The sequence below is a fragment of the Colletotrichum paranaense genome (assembly GCF_030867605.1).
Source record: "Colletotrichum paranaense strain IMI 384185 chromosome Unknown Scaffold_24.1, whole genome shotgun sequence".
NCBI lineage: Eukaryota > Fungi > Ascomycota > Sordariomycetes > Glomerellales > Glomerellaceae > Colletotrichum > Colletotrichum paranaense.
The window spans coordinates 355,818-376,004 of record NW_026848982.1 but is presented as its reverse complement, the minus strand read 5'-3'; the positions used below and the strand labels follow the sequence as shown (position 1 = coordinate 376,004).

At 53.8% G+C, this 20,187-nt stretch overlaps 7 protein-coding genes across 7 annotated transcripts; 4 read left to right on the top strand and 3 right to left on the bottom strand.

The window, feature by feature from the left end:
- Positions 1 to 596: 596 nt before the first annotated feature.
- On the top strand, positions 597 to 2,303 carry CPAR01_16378 (uncharacterized protein; the record flags this gene model as incomplete). Its single annotated transcript, XM_060500623.1, has 2 exons — positions 597 to 646; positions 749 to 2,303. The coding sequence occupies 2 exons, from the start codon at positions 597 to 599 to the stop codon at positions 2,301 to 2,303; spliced, it is 1,605 nt and encodes a 534-aa protein (XP_060340804.1).
- Positions 2,304 to 2,535: 232 nt separating this feature from the next.
- Positions 2,536 to 3,466, bottom strand: CPAR01_16377 (short-chain dehydrogenase; the record flags this gene model as incomplete). The annotated part of the gene is made up of 3 exons (XM_060500622.1): positions 2,536 to 2,831; positions 2,901 to 3,344; positions 3,418 to 3,466. The coding sequence occupies 3 exons, from the start codon at positions 3,464 to 3,466 to the stop codon at positions 2,536 to 2,538; spliced, it is 789 nt and encodes a 262-aa protein (XP_060340803.1).
- Positions 3,467 to 4,039: 573 nt separating this feature from the next.
- Positions 4,040 to 6,975, top strand: CPAR01_16376 (uncharacterized protein; the record flags this gene model as incomplete). Its single annotated transcript, XM_060500621.1, has 7 exons — positions 4,040 to 4,252; positions 4,503 to 4,761; positions 4,821 to 5,027; positions 5,082 to 5,087; positions 5,150 to 6,182; positions 6,244 to 6,659; positions 6,725 to 6,975. 7 exons carry the CDS (start codon positions 4,040 to 4,042, stop codon positions 6,973 to 6,975), a joined length of 2,385 nt encoding a protein of 794 aa, XP_060340802.1.
- Positions 6,976 to 7,346: 371 nt separating this feature from the next.
- Positions 7,347 to 8,652, top strand: CPAR01_16375 (uncharacterized protein; the record flags this gene model as incomplete). Its single annotated transcript, XM_060500620.1, has 2 exons — positions 7,347 to 8,146; positions 8,448 to 8,652. 2 exons carry the CDS (start codon positions 7,347 to 7,349, stop codon positions 8,650 to 8,652), a joined length of 1,005 nt encoding a protein of 334 aa, XP_060340801.1.
- A 122-nt stretch (positions 8,653 to 8,774) lies between these two features.
- On the top strand, positions 8,775 to 9,904 carry CPAR01_16374 (cofilin/tropomyosin-type actin-binding protein; the record flags this gene model as incomplete). Its single annotated transcript, XM_060500619.1, has 3 exons — positions 8,775 to 8,793; positions 8,857 to 9,446; positions 9,509 to 9,904. The coding sequence occupies 3 exons, from the start codon at positions 8,775 to 8,777 to the stop codon at positions 9,902 to 9,904; spliced, it is 1,005 nt and encodes a 334-aa protein (XP_060340800.1).
- Positions 9,905 to 10,253: 349 nt separating this feature from the next.
- Positions 10,254 to 11,542, bottom strand: CPAR01_16373 (uncharacterized protein; the record flags this gene model as incomplete). The annotated part of the gene is made up of 5 exons (XM_060500618.1): positions 10,254 to 10,407; positions 10,479 to 10,932; positions 11,007 to 11,255; positions 11,370 to 11,417; positions 11,482 to 11,542. 5 exons carry the CDS (start codon positions 11,540 to 11,542, stop codon positions 10,254 to 10,256), a joined length of 966 nt encoding a protein of 321 aa, XP_060340799.1.
- Positions 11,543 to 14,030: 2,488 nt separating this feature from the next.
- On the bottom strand, positions 14,031 to 16,460 carry CPAR01_16372 (WD domain-containing protein; the record flags this gene model as incomplete). The annotated part of the gene is made up of 2 exons (XM_060500617.1): positions 14,031 to 15,806; positions 15,873 to 16,460. The coding sequence occupies 2 exons, from the start codon at positions 16,458 to 16,460 to the stop codon at positions 14,031 to 14,033; spliced, it is 2,364 nt and encodes a 787-aa protein (XP_060340798.1).
- Between the last annotated feature and the right edge of the window lie 3,727 nt (positions 16,461 to 20,187).

Below are 20,187 nucleotides of genomic sequence, written 5' to 3'. Positions count from 1 at the left end.
CTCTCTCTTGGCTCTGGGTATTTGCTTGGTCCGCCACGTGTCGCCTGGTTCCCCAGCAATTCCGCAGTTGATACACAAGGCTCGGTCAAGCACTTTGGGAATGAACGCTTGCGGCTCAACTCTTCCCAACAAAGGGTAGACCTGACTTGGCTTGCCCGCCAGAACACCTCAATTTCACTACCCCGCACCACCAACGGCACTACCCGTATGGTCGTAACCAAAGACACCTTGCCGCTCGGTCACCGCGGCGAGAGGGCTCATGCTGTGCCTCGCTAATGTTAGAAAGACAAGTATTGATCAAACGCAGGACTGACATTGGTCGGCTCGCTTCTATCCCTGTCTCCCCACAAGAACCCCAGCAAACGGGACATGTTTGGTCACACAGATAGCTCTCCGCCCGACCATCGTTTGAATGAGCGCTTCCGGAATGATTCACTTCATTCCATCTCCACCGCCGAACAGTCGCCAAATTCTCCCAGCTGACGAGTGGACAAGCACAGCCCAACACCCTTCCCAAAGCTGCTCCTGGCGGCTTACTGCGTCAGGAAACAGACGGTAAAGGCCTGCCAACTTGCGCACACATCCGAGACAGAAACATGGTCCGCAAAGGAAGCCCCAAAGTTCGGACTGGATGCATCACCTGCAAGTAAGTCTACTAGGCGTGTCAGGCTGTCAGCCATCCAGGCTGTGCCGCACTTACGGGGTCCATATATCTCCATCTGATCAGCACCTAATTGACGGTCTTTAGAGCCCGCAAAGTCAAGTGCGACGAGGCTAAGCCGATATGCAATCGCTGCACCAGTACAGGCAGACGCTGCGATGGCTACAGACCCGCTCGTCAAGGAACCGTATCCCTACACCAGCCAAATCAAGTCTTCCCGGGAGTCACCAAGGTCAGCGAAGGTCGAGCTTTACAGTACTTCTGTGAGATAGCGGGACCAGTCATGTCAGGAGCCGTGGATCCCTATTTCTGGACACACGTCGTGATGCAGTTCAGTAACTTCGAGCCGGCCGTCAGACACGCCGTCATTTCCATCAGCAGTCTCTATGAAGAGGCTCAGGGCAATTTTGAGGCTACTGCCACCGTACGGCACAGCAATCAAAATTTGGCCCTACACCACTACAATGCCGCTATTCACGAGTTGAGAGTCATGGACTCTCAAGAAAAGCAGCCCATAATCTTGCTTGTTTGCGTTCTCTTCATCTGCGTGGAGATCATGCGCGTCAACAGAAAAGCAGCACTGCAGCACAGCAGACATGGTGTCGAGATACTGAAGAGTATCTCTCCCGACTACATGTTCTCGTGGACCATGGAGCACCTCCTACCGATATTTCGGCGGCTTAGCGAGTTCGCTCTTTTCTTCGGTGAAGAAGAGTCGGATTTCCCTGACATAAGGGCCCTAGAGGGACCCATGCCGCAGTTCTTTCTCACTTTCTCAGACGCACAGCTCATGCTCGATGTCCTCTTCAATCGAACAGCAGAGTTCATGCGCTCACAGCGCAATTCACAACGAGCCGCTTCAAAATCGCCTGGACCCGATGATACCGGGACACCGCCCCCGAGTCTTCTCTCTGAGCATGCTGCCATTAACGGTCTCCTAGACCAGTGGCTCAAGCTTTACAATGACTTCATGGCTATCAAACCCAAGGAAACACCTACGCAGAACAATCAAATCATCAGCCGGTCAGACTCAGATAGGCCAAAGATGCTGCAATGCTTTCTCTTGACTCGCTATGAGTGCTGTTGCATATGGCTCAACATGGCATTCGATACAAGCGAAGCCGGCTACGATAGATACATCACCAACTTCCGAAGAATCCTAAAGCGGCTTCTCTGGCTGGAAGCCGAGGTTCCAGATCCTTTACGTTTCAATACTTCAAAACATCCACACTTCATCTTCGAAGCTGGCTTCGGCGCCATGCTATTCTTTCTCGTCTCATCTTGTCGTGATCTAGAAACGCGACTGGAGTTCCTACGGCTGATGCCAGTGTTGGGTCTCCCGCGGGAAAATCTTTGGGAAGCAGACGTCCTAGTCGCGGCTGCAAGGAAAATCATTGAGCTCGAGCACGACATCAAATTGGATATCAGTGGGCGGCCCGTGTCTTCACCATCGTTTGTGCAGCCTCCCGGGGAGATGAGGGTGACGGACCTGTGGACGGAATCTCAAATGAGGCCTGACAGTTTGCAAATGGACGATCAAGGTGTATCTCATCGAACGATACAGGTTGTGAGGCGAGACTCCAAGGGCCAGACCTATCTTCAGTCCGAGGATCTTGTCGTCAATGGTAGGATGACTGGGTAGCGTGCTGTCAAAGGGACTCAGATCGTAATAAAAGTCAACACTTTGGTATGGAATCTAACAAAGGTCGGCTTTGCCGGCTATGCGGCTTCTTCTGTACCTGCGTTAGAGCCTCGACTATTCAAATAGGAAGAGGTCCTATCAGCATTTCACAGTCACGATTGTGGAAAGTGTTACCACGAAGTAGTACGGGTGTGACCGTATCCGATGAAATTTGAGTTGCCATTATCAATTCTCAGTTGATGGTGTAGCCTCCGTCGACGACCAGAGCATGGCCTTGGATGAAGCTGGCTTGGCTCGAGCACAGGAACATTACTGCGTTAGCCACCTCCTCCGGTGTACCCATGCGCTTCATCGGCGCAATGTCGATTGCGGGCCTCAGTCGTTGTACCAACTCTTCTGACGCTGTTGTCATTGGCGTGGCGATGACCCCCGGGCAGACGCAGTTGACTCTGATCTTGTCTTGCGAATAGTCAATGGCATCTGACCTCGTCATATTGATGATGGCGGCTTTGGACGCGCAGTACGGCGCTGACACGAAAGCATTATGTGAGTAATCGTGCGACACAACCTATTACCTCAAGGAGCGGCTAAACGTACCTGCAGCCGGTCGCGCCACAATGCCGAGTTGACTCGCAATATTGACGATGGCGCCGCGTTGTTCTGGATGCTCTTCATGGGGTTGCTGTCTGAGCATTTGGCTCAAGACCGCCCGAGATGCCAACCAACTACCCTTGTAGTTGACATTGGTAATGAGATCGAAATCGGCTGTCGACGTTTCGTGTGACCGCAGTGACTGGCCCAGGATGCCGGCGCAGCTTACTGAGTAGTCGATGCGTAAGAACTTCTTGGCAATATCTCCAACGAATGAATTGACAAAACCTTCGTTCGAGATGTCGCCTTCTTGACTAAACACCTGTGCCTCTGGATTGATTTGTAAAATGGCATCTCTCGTATCTGCGAGTGACTTTTGATTAAGGTCTGTGATGGCAATTCTTGAACATCCTGATCGCGCGAACCCCTTTGCGACTGCAGCACCGATGCCTAGGTATTAATCGAGTTAGAGCTTGAAGGACGCGACCATGAGCTTCACAGCGCCATGTAAATTGTGACTCACCAGTCCCTCCTGCGCCAGTAATGAAAGCAACTCCAGGAAATTTGAACATGACGAGAGTTTGGTAACTATGTCTCGAGATGCATAGGTCTGATGTATCTCCAAATTCAGCTCTGCTCTGATTATAGATGTAGGCTTGACAGCAGTCTCGATGGTTGAATCAGCATTCGGACCAGTTCAATGTCTCTTGGTCCACGCACGTATTTGGTGGATACTGCGGGGAGAGCAAACAACTTCCGAATAACTCAGTGTTACGGTTACGACTTCGGAATAAAGCAGGGAAGGCCGACCTGTCTGTCTCAAGCGAATGATGATCATTAACACCCTCGACATTACATAGACTCCAAAGGCTAATTCCGTGAGATAAGGGCGTTGGGTTGCAGGGTCGCAGGGTCGTAGAGAGCCAAGGGGGTGTCTGATTACGAGTCAGTCTCCAAAGATAGCGGGCGATCCAATCCACGGCAGTTGGAGTTATCTCTGTCAAGCAAGACCCACAAGCAGCTGCAGTCTTCTCCAACATAAGCCTGATGGATGCCCCAAAGCCTCTGCTCTCCAACTTACCTGGTCTCCCTCAACTCCAACACGCAAGAAGCCCGAAGAGTCTCGCGAAGCGAAGGTGGGAAGGATGCTGTCCCACAACGGCACGAGCTCGCATCCACAACCGCACCCGCAGCCGCAATCGCAGCCGCTTCACCAGCAGCAGCCGCAGCAGCAGCAGCTTCCGCGACCGCACTCGACTCCAGTCAAGCGAAGGAGGCGAACCGGTCACGGCCCTGATGCGCGGTCCTGTCCTCACTGTGGACGAACGTTCAAGCGCACCGAGCACTTGGAGCGCCATGTGCGAACGCGTCAGTCGTCCCCCCTCCCTCAGCTTCCTCCAAGTGTTGGAGTGATGTTTGTCTGGAGTCAACGATCAGCTACCCCTCCTGCTGGCGCTACACTACTAGCCCATTCCATGACCAGACGCTCGGGATACTGCCACGTGCTACGATGCTAACCGGCACGTTCTTCCAGATACCAAGGAGAAACCATTCATCTGTCGATGTGGAGCTGCCTTTGCCCGGCGTGACTTGCTGACCCGCCATCAGCGGATCGCTTTCCATGAGGATGGATCTGAGTCTCCGGGGGTCCCATCGGAGCCGGACTCGGGGGAAACCCATGGGCCTGTTGAGGCTGATCTGGCTGCTGCCGTCTCCCTCTCGGGGATGAGCGTGGACCACTGGGCACAACAGCAACAACCACCTGCACCGCCGTCAGAGCTGTATCCCATGGCCGTCCCACGGAACGGCGCTCTCGTAGATGCCTCATATCAGCAGGCTCTGCTTGGAGATCAATTCTATGAAAATGGTTGGTTGATGGCTCGAGTCCGCTTTTCTGACTTTTGAAAGCTAACGCAGAAGTATTAGGCAATCAAGATGCTGTGGGATTTGACGCCCACTTCAGAGAGTTTGCCAACTTTCTCGACGGTGTTGGGCTGCCAGCGGAATGGAGCCCCTACTTTCACGGCCCTGACAGAGATCACGAGGTTACCGACACAACGGTGAAAATGTCCAGAGAAGGGACAACTACGCCGGGGGCCCGTAATAATAGAACTCGACCGGGGACGCCTTTTAGTTCGTGGCTACCATCGGCGCCCACTGGCAATCGGATATCTGAAACCTTGCCAGACACAAGTGAGTGTTTATCAAAGGCTCGCGTATTGTCCAAAGCCATTTTAGCTGACATGGTAAATAAGACCCGCGGTCTGTTGACATTGATTCGCAACCGTACCGTATATCAGACGAGCAGCGGCATCGTCTGAACAACTCCATTGAAACATTTCGAGACATTCTCGATCCAGATTTCAAGTTCCCATCACGGCACGCCTTATCGCGCTATCTAACCTCATTCTTCGAGGGATTCCACTCGCACATGCCATTCATACATACGCCAACATGGCGAGTCCCTGAACACTCCATTGAACTCATTCTCGGCCTCGCTGCAGTCGGCGCCCAGTATTGCTTCGAGCATCGCATGTCCGAGAGACTTTTTCATGCGGGCAAGACTATTCTCATGGAGAGATTGATGCACGAGTCTGAAACATTTGGTCCGAATACCAGTTCATCTCTGAATTTTCACAACCTGACGCCACAACGCCGCGCCTCGCAAGGTTTCCGGGAGAGGGACTGGGGTTCTTGGGAACCAATAGAGACAGTTCGAGCCCTGATTGCCCTCATGGGTTACGCCACTTGGGAGCCCAAAGTGTCACTCGTGCAAGAAGCGTTTGCTTTACAGGCACTTCTGGCACAGATCCTTCGAGAAGTTGGTCTTTATGAAGAGGATGTCCCTCAACTTCCTGCCGATCAGGCCACCCCGCAAGCCGCCTGGCAAGCATGGGTGCGACAGGAGTCTACGCGCCGAGCCAAGCTCATTGCCTTTTCCTTCATGCACACTCACAGCATCGCATATAACGTGTATCCTGTGCTACGCAGCAACGAGGTTGGTCTTCGACTCCCTTGCTCGACTGGAGAGTGGAAAGCGCAGTCGGCGTGCCAGTGGCAGACCGCTCGCCAGGAAACTGAGAAGCAACAACTGTACTTTCAAGACGCTTTGTCATTGCTATTGAGGAACACAGACGGGACCGCTCCCGTTGACCCTATTCCAACACCACTGGGTAACTACATCCTCTTGCATGGGCTCCTCCAGAGGATTTTCATTGTCCGCGACTTGTCTTTACCAGTCATGGATCAGTCAGCGTCTCTTCCCAGTGAAGAGGTTGACAAGCTTGAGTCAGTCCCTCTTCCCGTGTTGACTCTCAGTTCGTAACGTGATACTGACAACCTGATGAAGACGAGGCCTGCGTTCCTGGACCGCAGGGTGGCAGCAAGCTCCCGAATCCAGTCTTGACCCCAACAACGAGAATGGACCTATCCCCTTCACATCCAGCTCTTTGCTCGGCCTCGCCTATGTGCGCATCTACCTTCACCTTGGTCCGTACCGGCTTCTTGAATCTCGAGACCCTATGCGTATCGCCAAGGCCATCAACCGGTCTCCGGCCGTGGAGCGAAGTGGTGGTGTCATCACCGCGCTGCTGTACACTGCTCATATGCTCAGTATCCCTGTACGACTTGGCGTTGACCGTGTCGCGCGTAGCCAGGCGTTCTTCTGGAGCGTTCGTCACTCACTTTCGGGGCTAGAGTGTGCGGTTCTGCTCAGTAAATGGCTCTCATCACTCACTGAATCCGTCGCGACAACGCCTCTTAGTGGTAAGCTGATCCATGCTTGTTCATGACTATCTCTCGGCGTCCCCAGACTGACAAGAGACTAACAGACAGCGAGGATCGCATCTTGCACTGGGTTCGATGCATTGTGGAAGAGGCGTACGATGTCGTCGATTTCGAAGACGATGAGCCCGAAACGTCAACGGATCGAGATCCCGCCTCACTGAGCCTTGCGGTTTTGAGAATATGGGCACACTTTTTCAAAAGCAACACGCAATGGCCTTTCATCAATATCATCGGAAAGAGCTTGGAGAAGTACCGTGAGTTGCTTATGCGCAGCAGAAAGCAGCTGGTCACTTGATGTTCAGAGAATGCATACTTATCGAAGAGATTCGATATGGAAACATCAGGAAGATGACGCAACGGTCCATCGCGAGTAGGAGGACAGACGCTGAAGCACAATCAGGATGCCGAATCAGTTGAAATGCTGCCTTGAGTTTTGAAGTGGTGCGCGGTGGTGGGGTTCGGTCTCTCTCACCACAAGAAGGCTCTGTGGCGCCCTTAGTGCTGACGAGGGAGGATGGCTTGGCGGCAACTTATTAACTCGACAGTCTGCCCTATCTCAACTGCAGCTCATGAGATTCAGCTGCAACCAACAGAATCCTGGGTTCTCGACGTGGGATGCGAAGTTTTTGATTCCGCTCGCTCGTGCCAAGTCAATCAAACATTTCCATGGCCACCCACGAGGAGAAAACTCGAGATGCTGGGCCTCCCAAGGTCTTGGCCGTCGGTTTGCTTCGCACAGGCACGAACTCTCTCGCGGCCGCCCTCTCTGAGCTGGGCTTTAAGCACGTCTTCCACGGTCTGAATTCCCGGACGAAACCAACGCACTGGGCATTCTTCGAGCGAGCCGCCATTGCGACTTGGCCTGAAGTGAACGCAAAGGGCCAGACACCTCCTCCCACGCCGTTCACTCGCAAAGACTGGGACGAACTCTTCGGGTCGTACGACGCGGTAACCGACCTGTCTTGTTTCTGGGCAGTGCAGCTGATCGATGCCTATCCCGATGCCAAGATCATTCTCACGGAACGCGACTTTGACAAGTGGTTTCCAAGCTTCGACAGCCAAGTTATCCAACCGCTGTTTGGGCCGTGGGTTGATGTATTTCTCAAGGGTGTGGGCATGGTAATTGGTAACAGGGCTGGCTTCGCCATGCAGAAGACTATCAGCGGTTTCTTTGGTGGTGCTCGCACAATCGAGGAGCTGCATCGGCGAGCACCGGATGTCTTCCGAGAGCATTCAGAGCGCGTCAAGGCTCATGTGGCGCCTGAAAGGCTTTTGGTGTATCGCGTCGGCGAAGATGGATGGGAGCCTCTTTGCAAGTTCCTTGAGAAGGACGTGCCCGAAGACAAATCATTCCCGAGAGTCAATGACAAGGCTTCCCATACTGAGTCGGACAGAGTCATACGCCGAGCAGCTTGGCTCCAGGCTGCTCGGGCGGTTGTGCCGTATGCCATCGCCATCACGGCTGCGTACTTGGGATGTGTCTATTGGAGTCGCATCGTTTGAATGTAGCCATGGCTGAGTGTTAAACAAACTCAATGTAGTATGAAACGAGGCATGAAGATGATCGCATGACGCTGAATTAATTGAACCCAAGTCGGATGTAATGTTACCTTGTGTCGTCTTGATGGATATTTCTGATGTTGGGAGCTACGTTAGGTACCTTGAGGTACGTTGCCTACCTTACCTAGGTAGGCGAAGCGATAAGAAGAGATAAGATAATGATAGATCTAGGTGCCTTATCTAAATGGTGATGCTGACATAAGGCAGACAATGGAATGGCGGAGGCCCGCCAGAGTGGCAGCTTGCAGTGTCCCAGCACCCCAGCAACTGCTCCTACCCCTCCATAACCGCGGTCTCCGTCCACTGGATCCACCCGCCAGCTGACGTAGCGGCGCCGCATCTCAAGCTTCAAACACCACCTCACAACCTCACCGAATACTCCGCTTCTCAACGCGTCCGCCTTGGCATTTAGATCTCCTGCATAGAGGTGTCGGGCATATATACTACTAGACCTGCTGTTTTTTCTCTGCTACAACCTACAAGCTCAATTGTAAACGCACGCTTCGAGACGCACCTCGGTCTTCAATCGCTAGGATGCAGTCAGGCATCTCCGGTGTGTAGTCATTGCTCTCCTCTCGATAGAGTACTATTTGTTCCAAGAGCTAACGTCCGGTAGCCTCTGAGGAGCTCATCTCCCAGTTCAACACTCTCCTGTCCACCGACAACCACTTCGGACTTCTCATCACCATTGAAGCCGAGACCCTAAAGCCCGTCCAATTCCTCGAGAAGGCATCGTCCTCTTCCTCGTTCGACGACAACCTCGCTTCCCTCCAGCCTCATCTTAAGCCCAACGAAGCCCTTTATGCCCTCCTTCGCCGCTATGATACGGCCCCGCACCTAACAGCCGTCACCTATGTCCCCGACTCGGCCAAGGTTCGCCAGAAGATGCTTTTTGCGTCCACCCGCCTGACCCTGGTCCGAAAGCTAGGCTCCGAGCACTTCCGCGAGTCCATCTTTGCTACCATGGCCGAGGAGCTATCTGCCAAAGGTTTCGCTAAACATGATGCTCACACCGAGCTCGAGGCTCCGTTGACGGAGGAGGAGCGCAGCCTCGGCGCCGTTAAGCAGGCCGAACAGGAGGCCAGCACCGGTACGGGAACTAGGGAGATCCACCTTAGCAAGACCCTGGCCATGCCCATTGCCGAGGACGCTCTCGCCGCACTCAAGGAGTTGTCACCGGACAGTGGCAAGACATTGGTGATGCTGGTACGTTCGATACCTCTGCGCCGCTTCTTCTTGATGTTGCATGGCTGACTGGACATGTATAGAAAATCAATCCCGAAAAGGAGTCTGTTGAGCTCGTCCCCTCTAGCGAAAGCCCCTCCTCTATTGCCGAGCTCACGCAGACCATTTCCTCCACCGAGCCGCGCTTTACCTTTTACCGATTCACACACACCCACAACGGAGCCGAGTCGAGCCCCCTACTCTTCATCTATACCTGTCCCGTCAACGCCGGCAACAGGTCCATCAAGAACCGCATGCTGTACCCCCTCATGAAGCGCGCCGTACTGGACGTGGCGTCTAGTGAGGCAGGGTTGACGCTTGATAAGAAGCTCGAGGTTGAGGACCCCAGCGAGATCACCGAGGACACGGTTCTCTCGGAGCTACACCCCAAGGTGACGGTGCGACAAAACTTTAGCAGACCCAAGAGACCCGGTCGGTAGACGAACATGGCCCCGGCTGTAGCAGCCTTGTGGTGGAAAAAGGAAAAAGTTTGGGATCGAGCGCGTGTAACGCACATTACAACTAAAGCCCGTGGATCGGGCTAATGATAGACAAGACTTCATACGCAATGCAGTACCTTCTATGAACATTGTGCTCCCGTGCATATCTACTACTTGCACGTTTTTGCAAACTACCACGTTGCGCATTCTTGTCTTTCCAAAATCACAGAGCCGCCCCTTAGTACGCAGATAAGGCACTGGTATCTTGCACATCGACAGACATTCCCCTTCTCTTTACGTGGAAAACAAACAGTTCTTTACTGCGTCACTGCCGTGTCGTAAGCACGATTCACTCTTCGTAGCCAGCTCCAGAGAAGGCGAGGTTGCTCTTCTCCAGCTTCTCCTTGAGGAATTCGTAGACGGTGAACGTCACAGCCTGGCCGGGCGCAACTCGCATGATACGCGGCGTGATGCCCTTGTAGAAGGCGTGGAATCCTTCTTGTCTATTGATGCAGTCAGTATAATTTTACTGGGACAAGAGACGGAGAAGAGAGAGGCAGCCACATACTTGAACATATCAGCCGAAATCTTGGTGATGCGACTCCACGCGCTAACGCCATACTCGGCCGGCGTCTTTTGCAGCCTCGTCTTGATGGTATCGATCGGCGCATTACTCAACGGGCCCATGGCGCCACTGACGAGACCAATCAGAGTCGTCTGGTAGCCCGGCAGCGTCGTCTTCTCAAACTCGGGCTGGTACTTCTTGAGGGCCTCCTTGAAGTACGAGTAAGCCGTGAAGTTGACGGCCTGGTTGCTGCCCTGGCGCAGAGCCGTCAGCGACACGCCGCGGTAAAGCGCGCCGAAGCCTTCCTCTTTGACGACCGTGTAGAGCGCGTGCGCGGCGTTGCGGTACTTTGGGATATCGAGAGGGTCAGCCATGCTGTGGTGTTGTGCCTGGAGGCGGATCTTGATAACCTCCATAGGCGTTACGACGGCGACGGCTTCCGTGACGCCCGCAGCGAGACCGGCTATTACACGAGACCAGAGGTTAGTCTCGTTTGGTATACTGGCAGAAGAGCACATCTCTTGTAGAATGACTCACCCAAGAATGTCGCCTGTCCACTGACAACTCCCGTGTTTTTGTCCGCCAAAGCATTCTTGTACCCCTCGAAACTCGTGAAGCGGATGGCCATTTTAGGCACGATACCCGTCAGAACGGCACCGAGACCCTTGTACAGACCCAACGGCGTCTCCTTCTTAACAATCTCGACACCCGTCTTGATGAAGCCGCGCTTGGGTGCGCCGGGCTGCCTCGCGCGCCGCGACAGCTGCATTCGGACCTTGATCGTGTCTGTGGGTTTGGTCCCATGTCAATTGACTTTCGTTCACATCTTTCGGGTAGGCGTGTGTGCTTGCGCATGCATATGCGCGCCCTTGGTGCTGCAGCAAGAGGAGGGAGTCTTACCGAGGGGATGACATGCCAATGCCTCCATCATACCTGCACCACCTCCGGCTGTTGGGTTGTGTTAGTGACGATGTCTCTGCCACGCCGGTCTTGCGAGAGGTAGTGTACATACCAATGAGGTTCACAGCGGCCGAGGTCGGCGCCTTGCCGTCTTGTTTTACCTTGGACGACATGACGCAAGATGAAGAAAGTAGATGATATGACGGATAGGGAAGAGAGGAGACAGCAAGTCTTGCGCCGAAACCAACAAAGGAGAAAGCGAGCACTGGTGTTGTTGATCTAGAGTATAGATGGGGATGCGAGATGCGTCACAGTAAATAAGAGAAGAAGGAGGGTATCATGAGAATCACAAGGGAGAAGCTGGCATGGGAAGAAGTCGGGATAGAATAAGAAGAAGATTCGGAACAAGTCGCTGCCAGGGACGTACAAAGGCAAAGCCAAACATCCTCGGCGCCGATGACAGAAGCCACGGTAGAGCGGGCAATCATGTATATAAAAGGTGGCGCATACGGTTACTGACTAGATGGAGGGGGGCATGGCATGGCATTGGAAGGGGAGGGGAGGGGAGGGGGGTGGCCAATGTCAAAAGCACGCCGCACAAGCCAGAATAGAATCAGGACAGGAAGAAGCAGATGACTCGAGGTTTCGTCCCGAGCACAGCCGTGTAAGGCGGTCTTGGTCTTGTCTTGGGGAGAGTGAGAGTGAGTGTGTGTGCCTGGTGTCATACACACCGGTAACGGGGACTGTAAGTTTGAGGAGCTAGACAAGAAAAGCATATGAGGAGAAGGTCTTTTCCATCTCCCCCTTCACCCGCGGCACAACGAGGCCAGCCAGACAGACCTCAGCTTTCCAGCCTAGGACGACGGCACACACCAGCGCCAGGGGTTTCGGTAAACCGGGCGCGTGAGGGGGAAGGGGGGGCGTGTACGGATAGACTTCTAGTCTTCCATGCCATGGACAGATGAGAAGGGACAACATTCTGGAGAGAGAAGAGAGAGAGAGAGAGAGAGAGGCAGCACGGGACCAATGTCTGAGTGGCTCAAACCATTGAACTCTTCAGACGTCTGTGACTCTGTAGCGGGTTTGCGCTGCGACAGACCATCCCGATTCGGCGGAACGGAGGCCAGGCGGGGGTGTGATTGGCATAGGTATTGGAGACCGCAAGCGTACCTTGGACCTCATCTCTCATCTCAGGTTCTTGGTACTCCTTGCTGTTTGGATCATCTACAGTCTCCAATCGTCTTCCGGTTGAGCGTTGAACAGACACTGGCTGGACCAAGGGAGCTAATTGACATGCCTACGTCGAGCCTGGAGTGAGTGTGATCATGTGTTATTTGCCCGTCACTTACTTCATCATGTTTCCCTTCTTATTCTTCCTCTCTTCACGTCTCCTCGGCCTGTGACATATCGCTCCACAGTCCACACCCCCAAAAGTGACGTAGCGGCAGTTGACTCCGTTCCAGTTGCAGCTCCAGTTCCAACGTGCGGCATGCTGCAGCAGAGAATACCTAGACAGACACACAACGAAAGGGGGAGAACGGGGCCTAGCTCGCAGCTTTGCCGACCCCAAGCCGAGCTTGTGATTTTGCGGGGAAACATCCCCAATGGCAAAGAGGTGGCGGCTGCTGCTGCAAGGAAGTGCGGAACTGGTACTCAGAGTGTGGGGAGTTGGGGGCCCGGCTACTTCCGCCCTCCCGACTGGCCAGACTCATTCGCCAGAAGTTGCCGAGGTTCGGACGCTGGTCCTGGCCTCACTCACTCACTCACACACTCAGTCATTCAATCCAGGCCACTGACTCACTCCCTTTTGTCCTTTACACGAGTTCTCTCATCTCTATGGCTAATACTCTACCGCCGTTCTCATCACTATAGTAATGAAGCGAGTTCCCATGCCTTGAACTCACCTCACTCGTCTTGTCTCATCCTATCTGAGAGAACAGAGATCGCAAGAGACACAGTCAAATGGACATGAATGAACCGAACAACTTCCTGATGCCCCTTCAAGCTTAGTCATGCAAGCACCGCCACATAGCCGTCACCTGATGAAGGCTGGCGATGGAGGGACGGGAAACTAGCTTGGACCTGGCAAGGTCTGGCACTGGTGCTGGTGCTGATTTGCGGCGCCAGTATCAGATGAAAGTCGCAAGCGGGTGAGGCTGACAAGCCACCACCACCACAACACACAACCTGCCCGTCTGTGTGACAAAAGCATGTGAAAACCAATGGTACGACTCGTAAATTTTGTAGTAGATTAAAATGAGGGCTCATTATATATTCCATACTTGGAATAAGCGCGCCGCTAGATTTTCCCTCCTATGCCACCCAACCCAATTCCCTTTTTCGGTTTTCCTATCGGGTTTCTTTGAAACAAAATAACTCCTCAAACACCATCCCATATGATCGGGCTTCGTCACCCGTCCTAGTACCAGTACCAGTCCCAGTCCCTGTGGTCCACGAGGACATCTAAATAATCTGAACAAGAATGAGATGAGCCGCAACGATGTCGCTTCTCCGTTGTGCAAACAACACTGCCCGTCTCTCATAAATCGCCGTTGGGGAATCGTCTTTGCAAAACTCCCGCCTGAAACAATGGAATCCTTTTCACAAGGAGGAGGGAAAACACAAAAAAGAAGAAACACAAAACTTTCCATCGCTGCTCCATTATGCTGGAGTACCACATTCCTCGAGGAGAGGTGCTTCTGCCTCGAAGCTGTACAGGCGCACCTCGCCGTCTTCACTTCCGCTGGCCATGCGACTGTCGGTCAAGCCCACACAGGTGACGGGGCCAGAGTGGCCAGTGAAGGTGCGCTCACACTTGCCGCTCTTGGGCTCCCAGACTTTGACCATGGAGTCGTTGGCGCCGGTGACAATACGCAAAGTATCACCGACGAGGCCCCAGATACCTTCGACATGACCGAACATGGTACGGAGGCATTTACCAGTGTGAATGTTCCACACCTTGACCGTGTTGTCGAGACCGGCGGTGAGCATATAGCGGGGCGGCAGCTGCCGAGTGGGGTCCGAGTTGAAGGCGCAACCAAACGACGTCCGGTCGTCCTCCGGTGGAGAACCGGAATCTCCTCCGCCGAAAGAAGAGCCGAGAATCGACGCCACGTTGGCAAACGCCGTCGGCGTCGTGCTCCGGCCGCTGCCGCTGTGAACTGACACGTTATCGGCGCCATCACCAGCGAGTGCCTCTTCATCGGGCTCAAAGTCTTCCGGCATCAACAGAATCTGCTGCACTTGACCCATGTGGCCCTCGAAGGTCTTGATGCATGTCTTGTTCCGCAGATCCCAAAGTCGAACAGTGCAATCATCCGAGGCTGAGAAGAGCGTCTGCGATCCAGGGTCCAGGCGGACGTGGTTGACCCAGTCCTCGTGGCCACGGAGGCAGAACGTTTCCTTGCTGTCAAAGTTGAAGATCTTAATCGACTTGTCGATGGAACCCGATGCGAGGTACTTTCCATCAAAGTCGACCGTGATGACACCTTCGCTGTGGCCACGTAGCGTGCTGATGCAGTCACCCGTCTGCCAGTTCCACACCTTGACTGTGTGATCCAAGCTACCGCTGAAGAGCTTGTTGCCGACAAACTTGAGGGTACGGATGCCCATCGTGTGCCCGCTCAGAGTGCGAATCTCCTCTCCCGTCTCAATGTTCCAAATCTTGATCTTGGCGTCGTAGGATCCCGTGGCAAGAATCTCGTCGTCGAATTGCAAGCAGGTCACGCCGTTGTCGTGTCCTTTGAAGGTTTTGATGTGGCATCGACCGTACTTCCAGTTGAAGCCAACCCTGAAACGATCACGGTAGACACTCTTCCACGGCCGAATGAGACGTTCTCGCTCCTTGTCTGCTCCAGCTTTGGGTGCCATGGGCTCGCCCGGGTCGCTCAGGCAAGCACGCTTTCGGCTGTCGTCGAGGACAACTAGTTCTCGCTTCTTGTTGGCGTTGGGCGACGAGGCTGTCGGGGTCTTTTCAACCTCTTCAACCTCTTGTACGGCAGCATCCTGTTGCAGGCTCCTAGCTTCGGCGAGTTCCTTTTGCTTGTTCCAGTCTCGTAGCCTCTTACGCTCCAGGAGGGGAAGGCCGAAGCCGCACTTGGTACATTTGCGGTCAATATGTTGCTCGCACATGCGGTGCCAGACAACGTCGTCGTCGGCGAGGTCCCGCCACCTTCGGCTGACTTGAGCGGCCTTGCAGAGGGAGACAGTATCGAGGTAGCCAAGAACCTTGTATGAGATCTCGGTCGGCAGCGCAGCCATGAAGTCGATCTTCAGCTGTTCGTGTACTTCTCGGGAAACGGTGGACAGTTGAGGGAAGCAGCATTGAGTGATGATACCCTGGAGCATGAGGTCGCGGTGCTTGGCGGGGGCGGCGGAGAAGAGGGACCACACGTGTGTGATGGCTTGCTGATCGGCAGACGGCAGCTTATCGAGTTCCTGTGCGCCAGACGTGTCAGCACGGAGTCGATAGGCCCTGTGGGCATCAACACAAGACGGGCTTACACTTTGAATCAAGACCATCTTGGACTCGTCGGCCGCGCGACGACACTTTGCGTCGGGGCGGTGACGATAACAGAACTTGCTGTTGGTAGGGTCTCGCTTCTGGATGAGGGAGTTGTTGTTTTCGTTTTGGACATCGGGTTTGCCGATGGGAGCGTAGATGCCGGGGATGTGTTCTCGGAGGAAGGGGGTAACTGTCTGGCCGACGAGCTGGGTAGGCATGTTCGCGGGGAACTTTGAGACTTCTCCTTCGTCAGGTCTCCGTCTGTCGCAGTTGTCTCTGGATGGATGGTTCACAGTAGTCACATCGTTGGCGGCGGCAGCGGCGTTGGGAGCAAGTGTGTGGTTGTGGTTGTGGTTGTGGTTGTGATGGGAGGTAGAGGAGGAGAGTGGTGTGGAGTTCACGTCGGCAGTAGCGGTGAAAGTCGGTGTGTTCTTGAAGTAGTCAGAGGAAGGAGAAGTCGAGGCGAGCTCGTCATGGCGGTGACTGGGCGACGAGTTATTGGTGTCGAGGTTGTGGTCGAGGCCCATGTTCAAGTTTAGGTTCAGGCTCCGGGGATCCGGGACGGTTGACGTGCTTGCGAGGTCCATGGCCGCAATATGTTTCAGCAAGCAATGGAAGCAGAGCACAGAACAGTTGGGGTGAATGGTGTCAAATCATCCGGGGCGAGACGGAAGCCGTTCGGTTGGGTTTGTTGGTGTCGCGGGCGGCGGTAGGGTAGGTGTACAATGAGGAACACAGCCTACAAAGCAAACGACGAGCGTAGAGTCAGAGTACGACGAGGGGCGGGACGACCGTGTATCCGTACGGTACAGTGAGTGACACGGGGAGGGAGTGACAGAGTGACAGTCGTGGCCGATGGGCGTTTTGGGTGTTGGTGAGGCGAGAGGACCTGGCGATGGCGTGCGAGCCAGGGGAAGGTCGATTTCGGGTAGGAACTTTGTGGAGAGAGACCTGGCGTCACAGGTACTGGAAGAGGATTGGCGTGTATCTTTTTTGGTGGAAAAAGAGTATGGGGTGTCTGAGTATAGGTTCTCTGAGCAGCTGCCCAAGATGGATGCCCCGGACGATCTGCAGGAGCGGATTCCGACTGGTTCTGAGGGGTGTCGTTGTGGATGGAATTTGCACAGAGGGCACGCAATTCGAGTGCAGTTTGTCGAAGTCGCGCGCGGGCGTTTGTGTTGAGACTCGAGGCAGGTTTGGCAGGAGGTTGAGCCCCTGATGATTCGTCGGCTGGGGGAGGAGGGGTGCTGTGGTCTGCGGACAGCGGTGGAAGTCGTCTAGATGCTTTCTTCTTCTGTTCTCGTCCTTGTTGGCCTGCTGATTGCGACGGATTTGTTTGGCGGCGGAGAGAGGAGAGGGTAAGGTCTTGTTGCCCGATAGCTACGAATAGTAAGGGGAGGGGTGCGACAAGGTTCAGACGAGGCGAACGGAGTTAAAGGAGGGAGGAAGGGAGGAAAGTATCGTGGTCGCAGTGCACCGTCGTCGCCTTTGAGGGTGTCGGTGTCGTGATCGAAGTAGTGTGTGAGGTTGTGGGAGGGTGCGGTCTGGGTTCGTCCGAGGCTGGATCGAGAGATATACGAAGTACTATGTAGATAGTGTAGGTTGCGAATGTTTGTTCGTAGGAGGAAGGGATCGGTGTGTTCTTAATAGCGGCTGATTCGAAAGCGGCGTCGGTGGAATAAAAGGGTTGATGCTCTTGTCTTTCTCTCGTCCTTTCTATCTCTATTGCAGTGATCTGTAGGCTTTGAGATTCGTTGCTGGTGCTGGTTGAGCTGAAGGCGGGCAGAGGCAGTTGGTTGGCAAAGCCGTAGACGGAGCCAGCACCAAAGAGGCGGGTTTGAGTGCTTTGGGGCGAAAATGGCGTTATCGCTAGGATTACCAGCGGTGGTTGAGCAACTTGAGCCTGGGCAGGTATGTGGGCCCCCCAGAGGTTCCACTTGTCGACAGCGGTTCCCAGGGGTCCAGACCCACTAAGACGTGCTCGCTACTTTGGAGTACCCATTATACCCTTTAGAAAGGTAATGTGATTGGCCGCCTTCTTTGGCAGACGGTTGTCGCTGGTGGTGGGAAGGCGGCAGCGGACGGGTCTCGCTGCACTTGCCTCCGATAGCCGACTGATTAGATTGCGGGGGAGACAACTGGGAGGGCAGGAGGCTACGCCGACAAGCGAACAAGCCAAAAAGGGCATCTACGAATTTTAGACCTGGCAGGCACGGCAGGCAAGCCTGGCACCCCGCGATGCACCTCCCTCAACTGTGCTAGCAACATCCACAAGTACCCAAGTACGTACTCCTACTCCTACTACTCGGTACCTTACCTACCTAGTACCTAAGGTGCAATACACTAGGTAATACCTCTACCTTAGGTGAAGTACATTTGGTGTGAAGCACAAATCAAACTATTCTTCTCCCGTCTGTCATCTGTCACGATTTCCCCAGTTTCATCTTCATCGCTACCGATTGAGGCTCATCGTGGTGGTTGCATCGACCAAGACTCTGTTGAGCCTCTTTGTGTATTTGTGATGTGGGCGAGGAAATTTCGAGGTGCACAACTCGCTAACGTCGGTCGGGCTTACCTAACAACATGCGCAACCAGTCACTAAAATGGTCCACGACTATCCACGAAAGAGTCACCTGCTCTTCAATTTTTCCCTCTATTCTGCCAATTCTGCCCAGTCCCGTTCCATTGGACCCAGATTAGCTCATCGCCCTCACTCGGCCACGTCTTTTGCAGTTTCTCTCTCGTCATCTGCTGGGTCTCCTTGAATCAGTCCATCTGGATCCAACAGAAGAATTTTCACCTTCTCTTAGCAACATGTAAACAACACAGACACTCAGGGCTCCAGGGCCAGGCTGTGTCTGACATCCTGAGCTGGGGTGCTTAGAAACCGGATAGTCTCCGTCCTATCCGCTCTCTGTGAAATTCTTGAATTTGTTGCCCAATGCCAGGCATGAACTTACGACACCTTGAAATTCAAGCTCGTCATTTTTCTGCGGGTCCCAGGCACGCTTAGCAAGTACCTATCAAACGTACAGTATCCGTAAAGATGAACTTTCAGAGGAGACAACTTCAAGAGAACTCAGGTTTGAGAGAGGCATCCCCAGACATCAACTCCTGGGCCGCCCCGACGCCCGAGTACCGACGATGAGGTTAAGGCCGGCTGGAATGTCGCCATCCTGGCTGCCAATCTCCCCAATCGGGATGAGCTAACGCGAGCCTGCGATGGCGTCATTTTCTCAGCCCACGGCTTCCCCAAGCACCTCATCTCTCTGCGCCTTCGTTGCCCTTCGAGAACGCCCCCTTTGTTCCCATTCCTGTCCCGTTCGTGCCCATTTGCTACCTTCAATATGGGACCTACTGCTGCATCATCATGGGTGAAGACTGGAGAGGATCCTCCCTCCTTCGGCACTTGGATTAAAACCTAACGCCTTTCCCCATGTTTTGTCGACTTAACGCCGTTCGCCTCTCAGTCTCCGTAATTCTGTCACCTCTCTCAAATATGACTAAACCTCCTTCCATGGTTCCCGTCGTGGATCATGTAAGCCCTTTTCAACTTCCAGCGACATCCATGGAGACGGGCGTGAATCATGAATGAGAGCGGATGAACTGACCAGGCCTGGACTGAATGCGAATGTTCGGTCAGCGACTCAGCTCTCCCACATTCCCTGTCAACTGCCAATTCTTTCTCAATCCTACCGTCCCATGCTCTCACTCAGCAGCACAACACGCCATTGGCCAATTCACCGACTCCGAAATCTTCTCCGAACCAAAAGGTCTGACGAAATCATTCACCAATGAAGAGCCTTACCGATAGCCGCAACGGGGCTCTTCCGACCCCAGCCAGACACCACAAACCCATGTCTCCCAATCTTTCGCCGAGCGACAACCTCGCTTTCCGTATCAATGCCAGCTTTTCGGTCGAGTCCCCCCGTCGCGTCGGACATCAAGCGACCAAAGATAAGACTCAGAAATCACGCAATGAAATCCAATTTCCAATGTACATCAGGTGACGGCAAATTGACCCATCACTTGTATAGCTCAAAAGAACTACACTAACAATCAGCGTTGTTCTTCAAAGTTCTGAAAGACTGGATGTCTGCTATCCAGCTCAACTGTTGGGATGGCACAGGTCAGACATCAAGTCAATGGGGGTCGGGACGAGCCGATACAACGCCCAAAGTACTTCGGCCGCTCAGGCTGTGCAACTTGACACAACCTTCATCGTGCACGCTCTCCTATCCAGACATGATATTTTTATCCAGTTGCGCTGCTACAAGTCTTGTTCTTCTTGGCCGAATGCAGGAGCGCCACTGA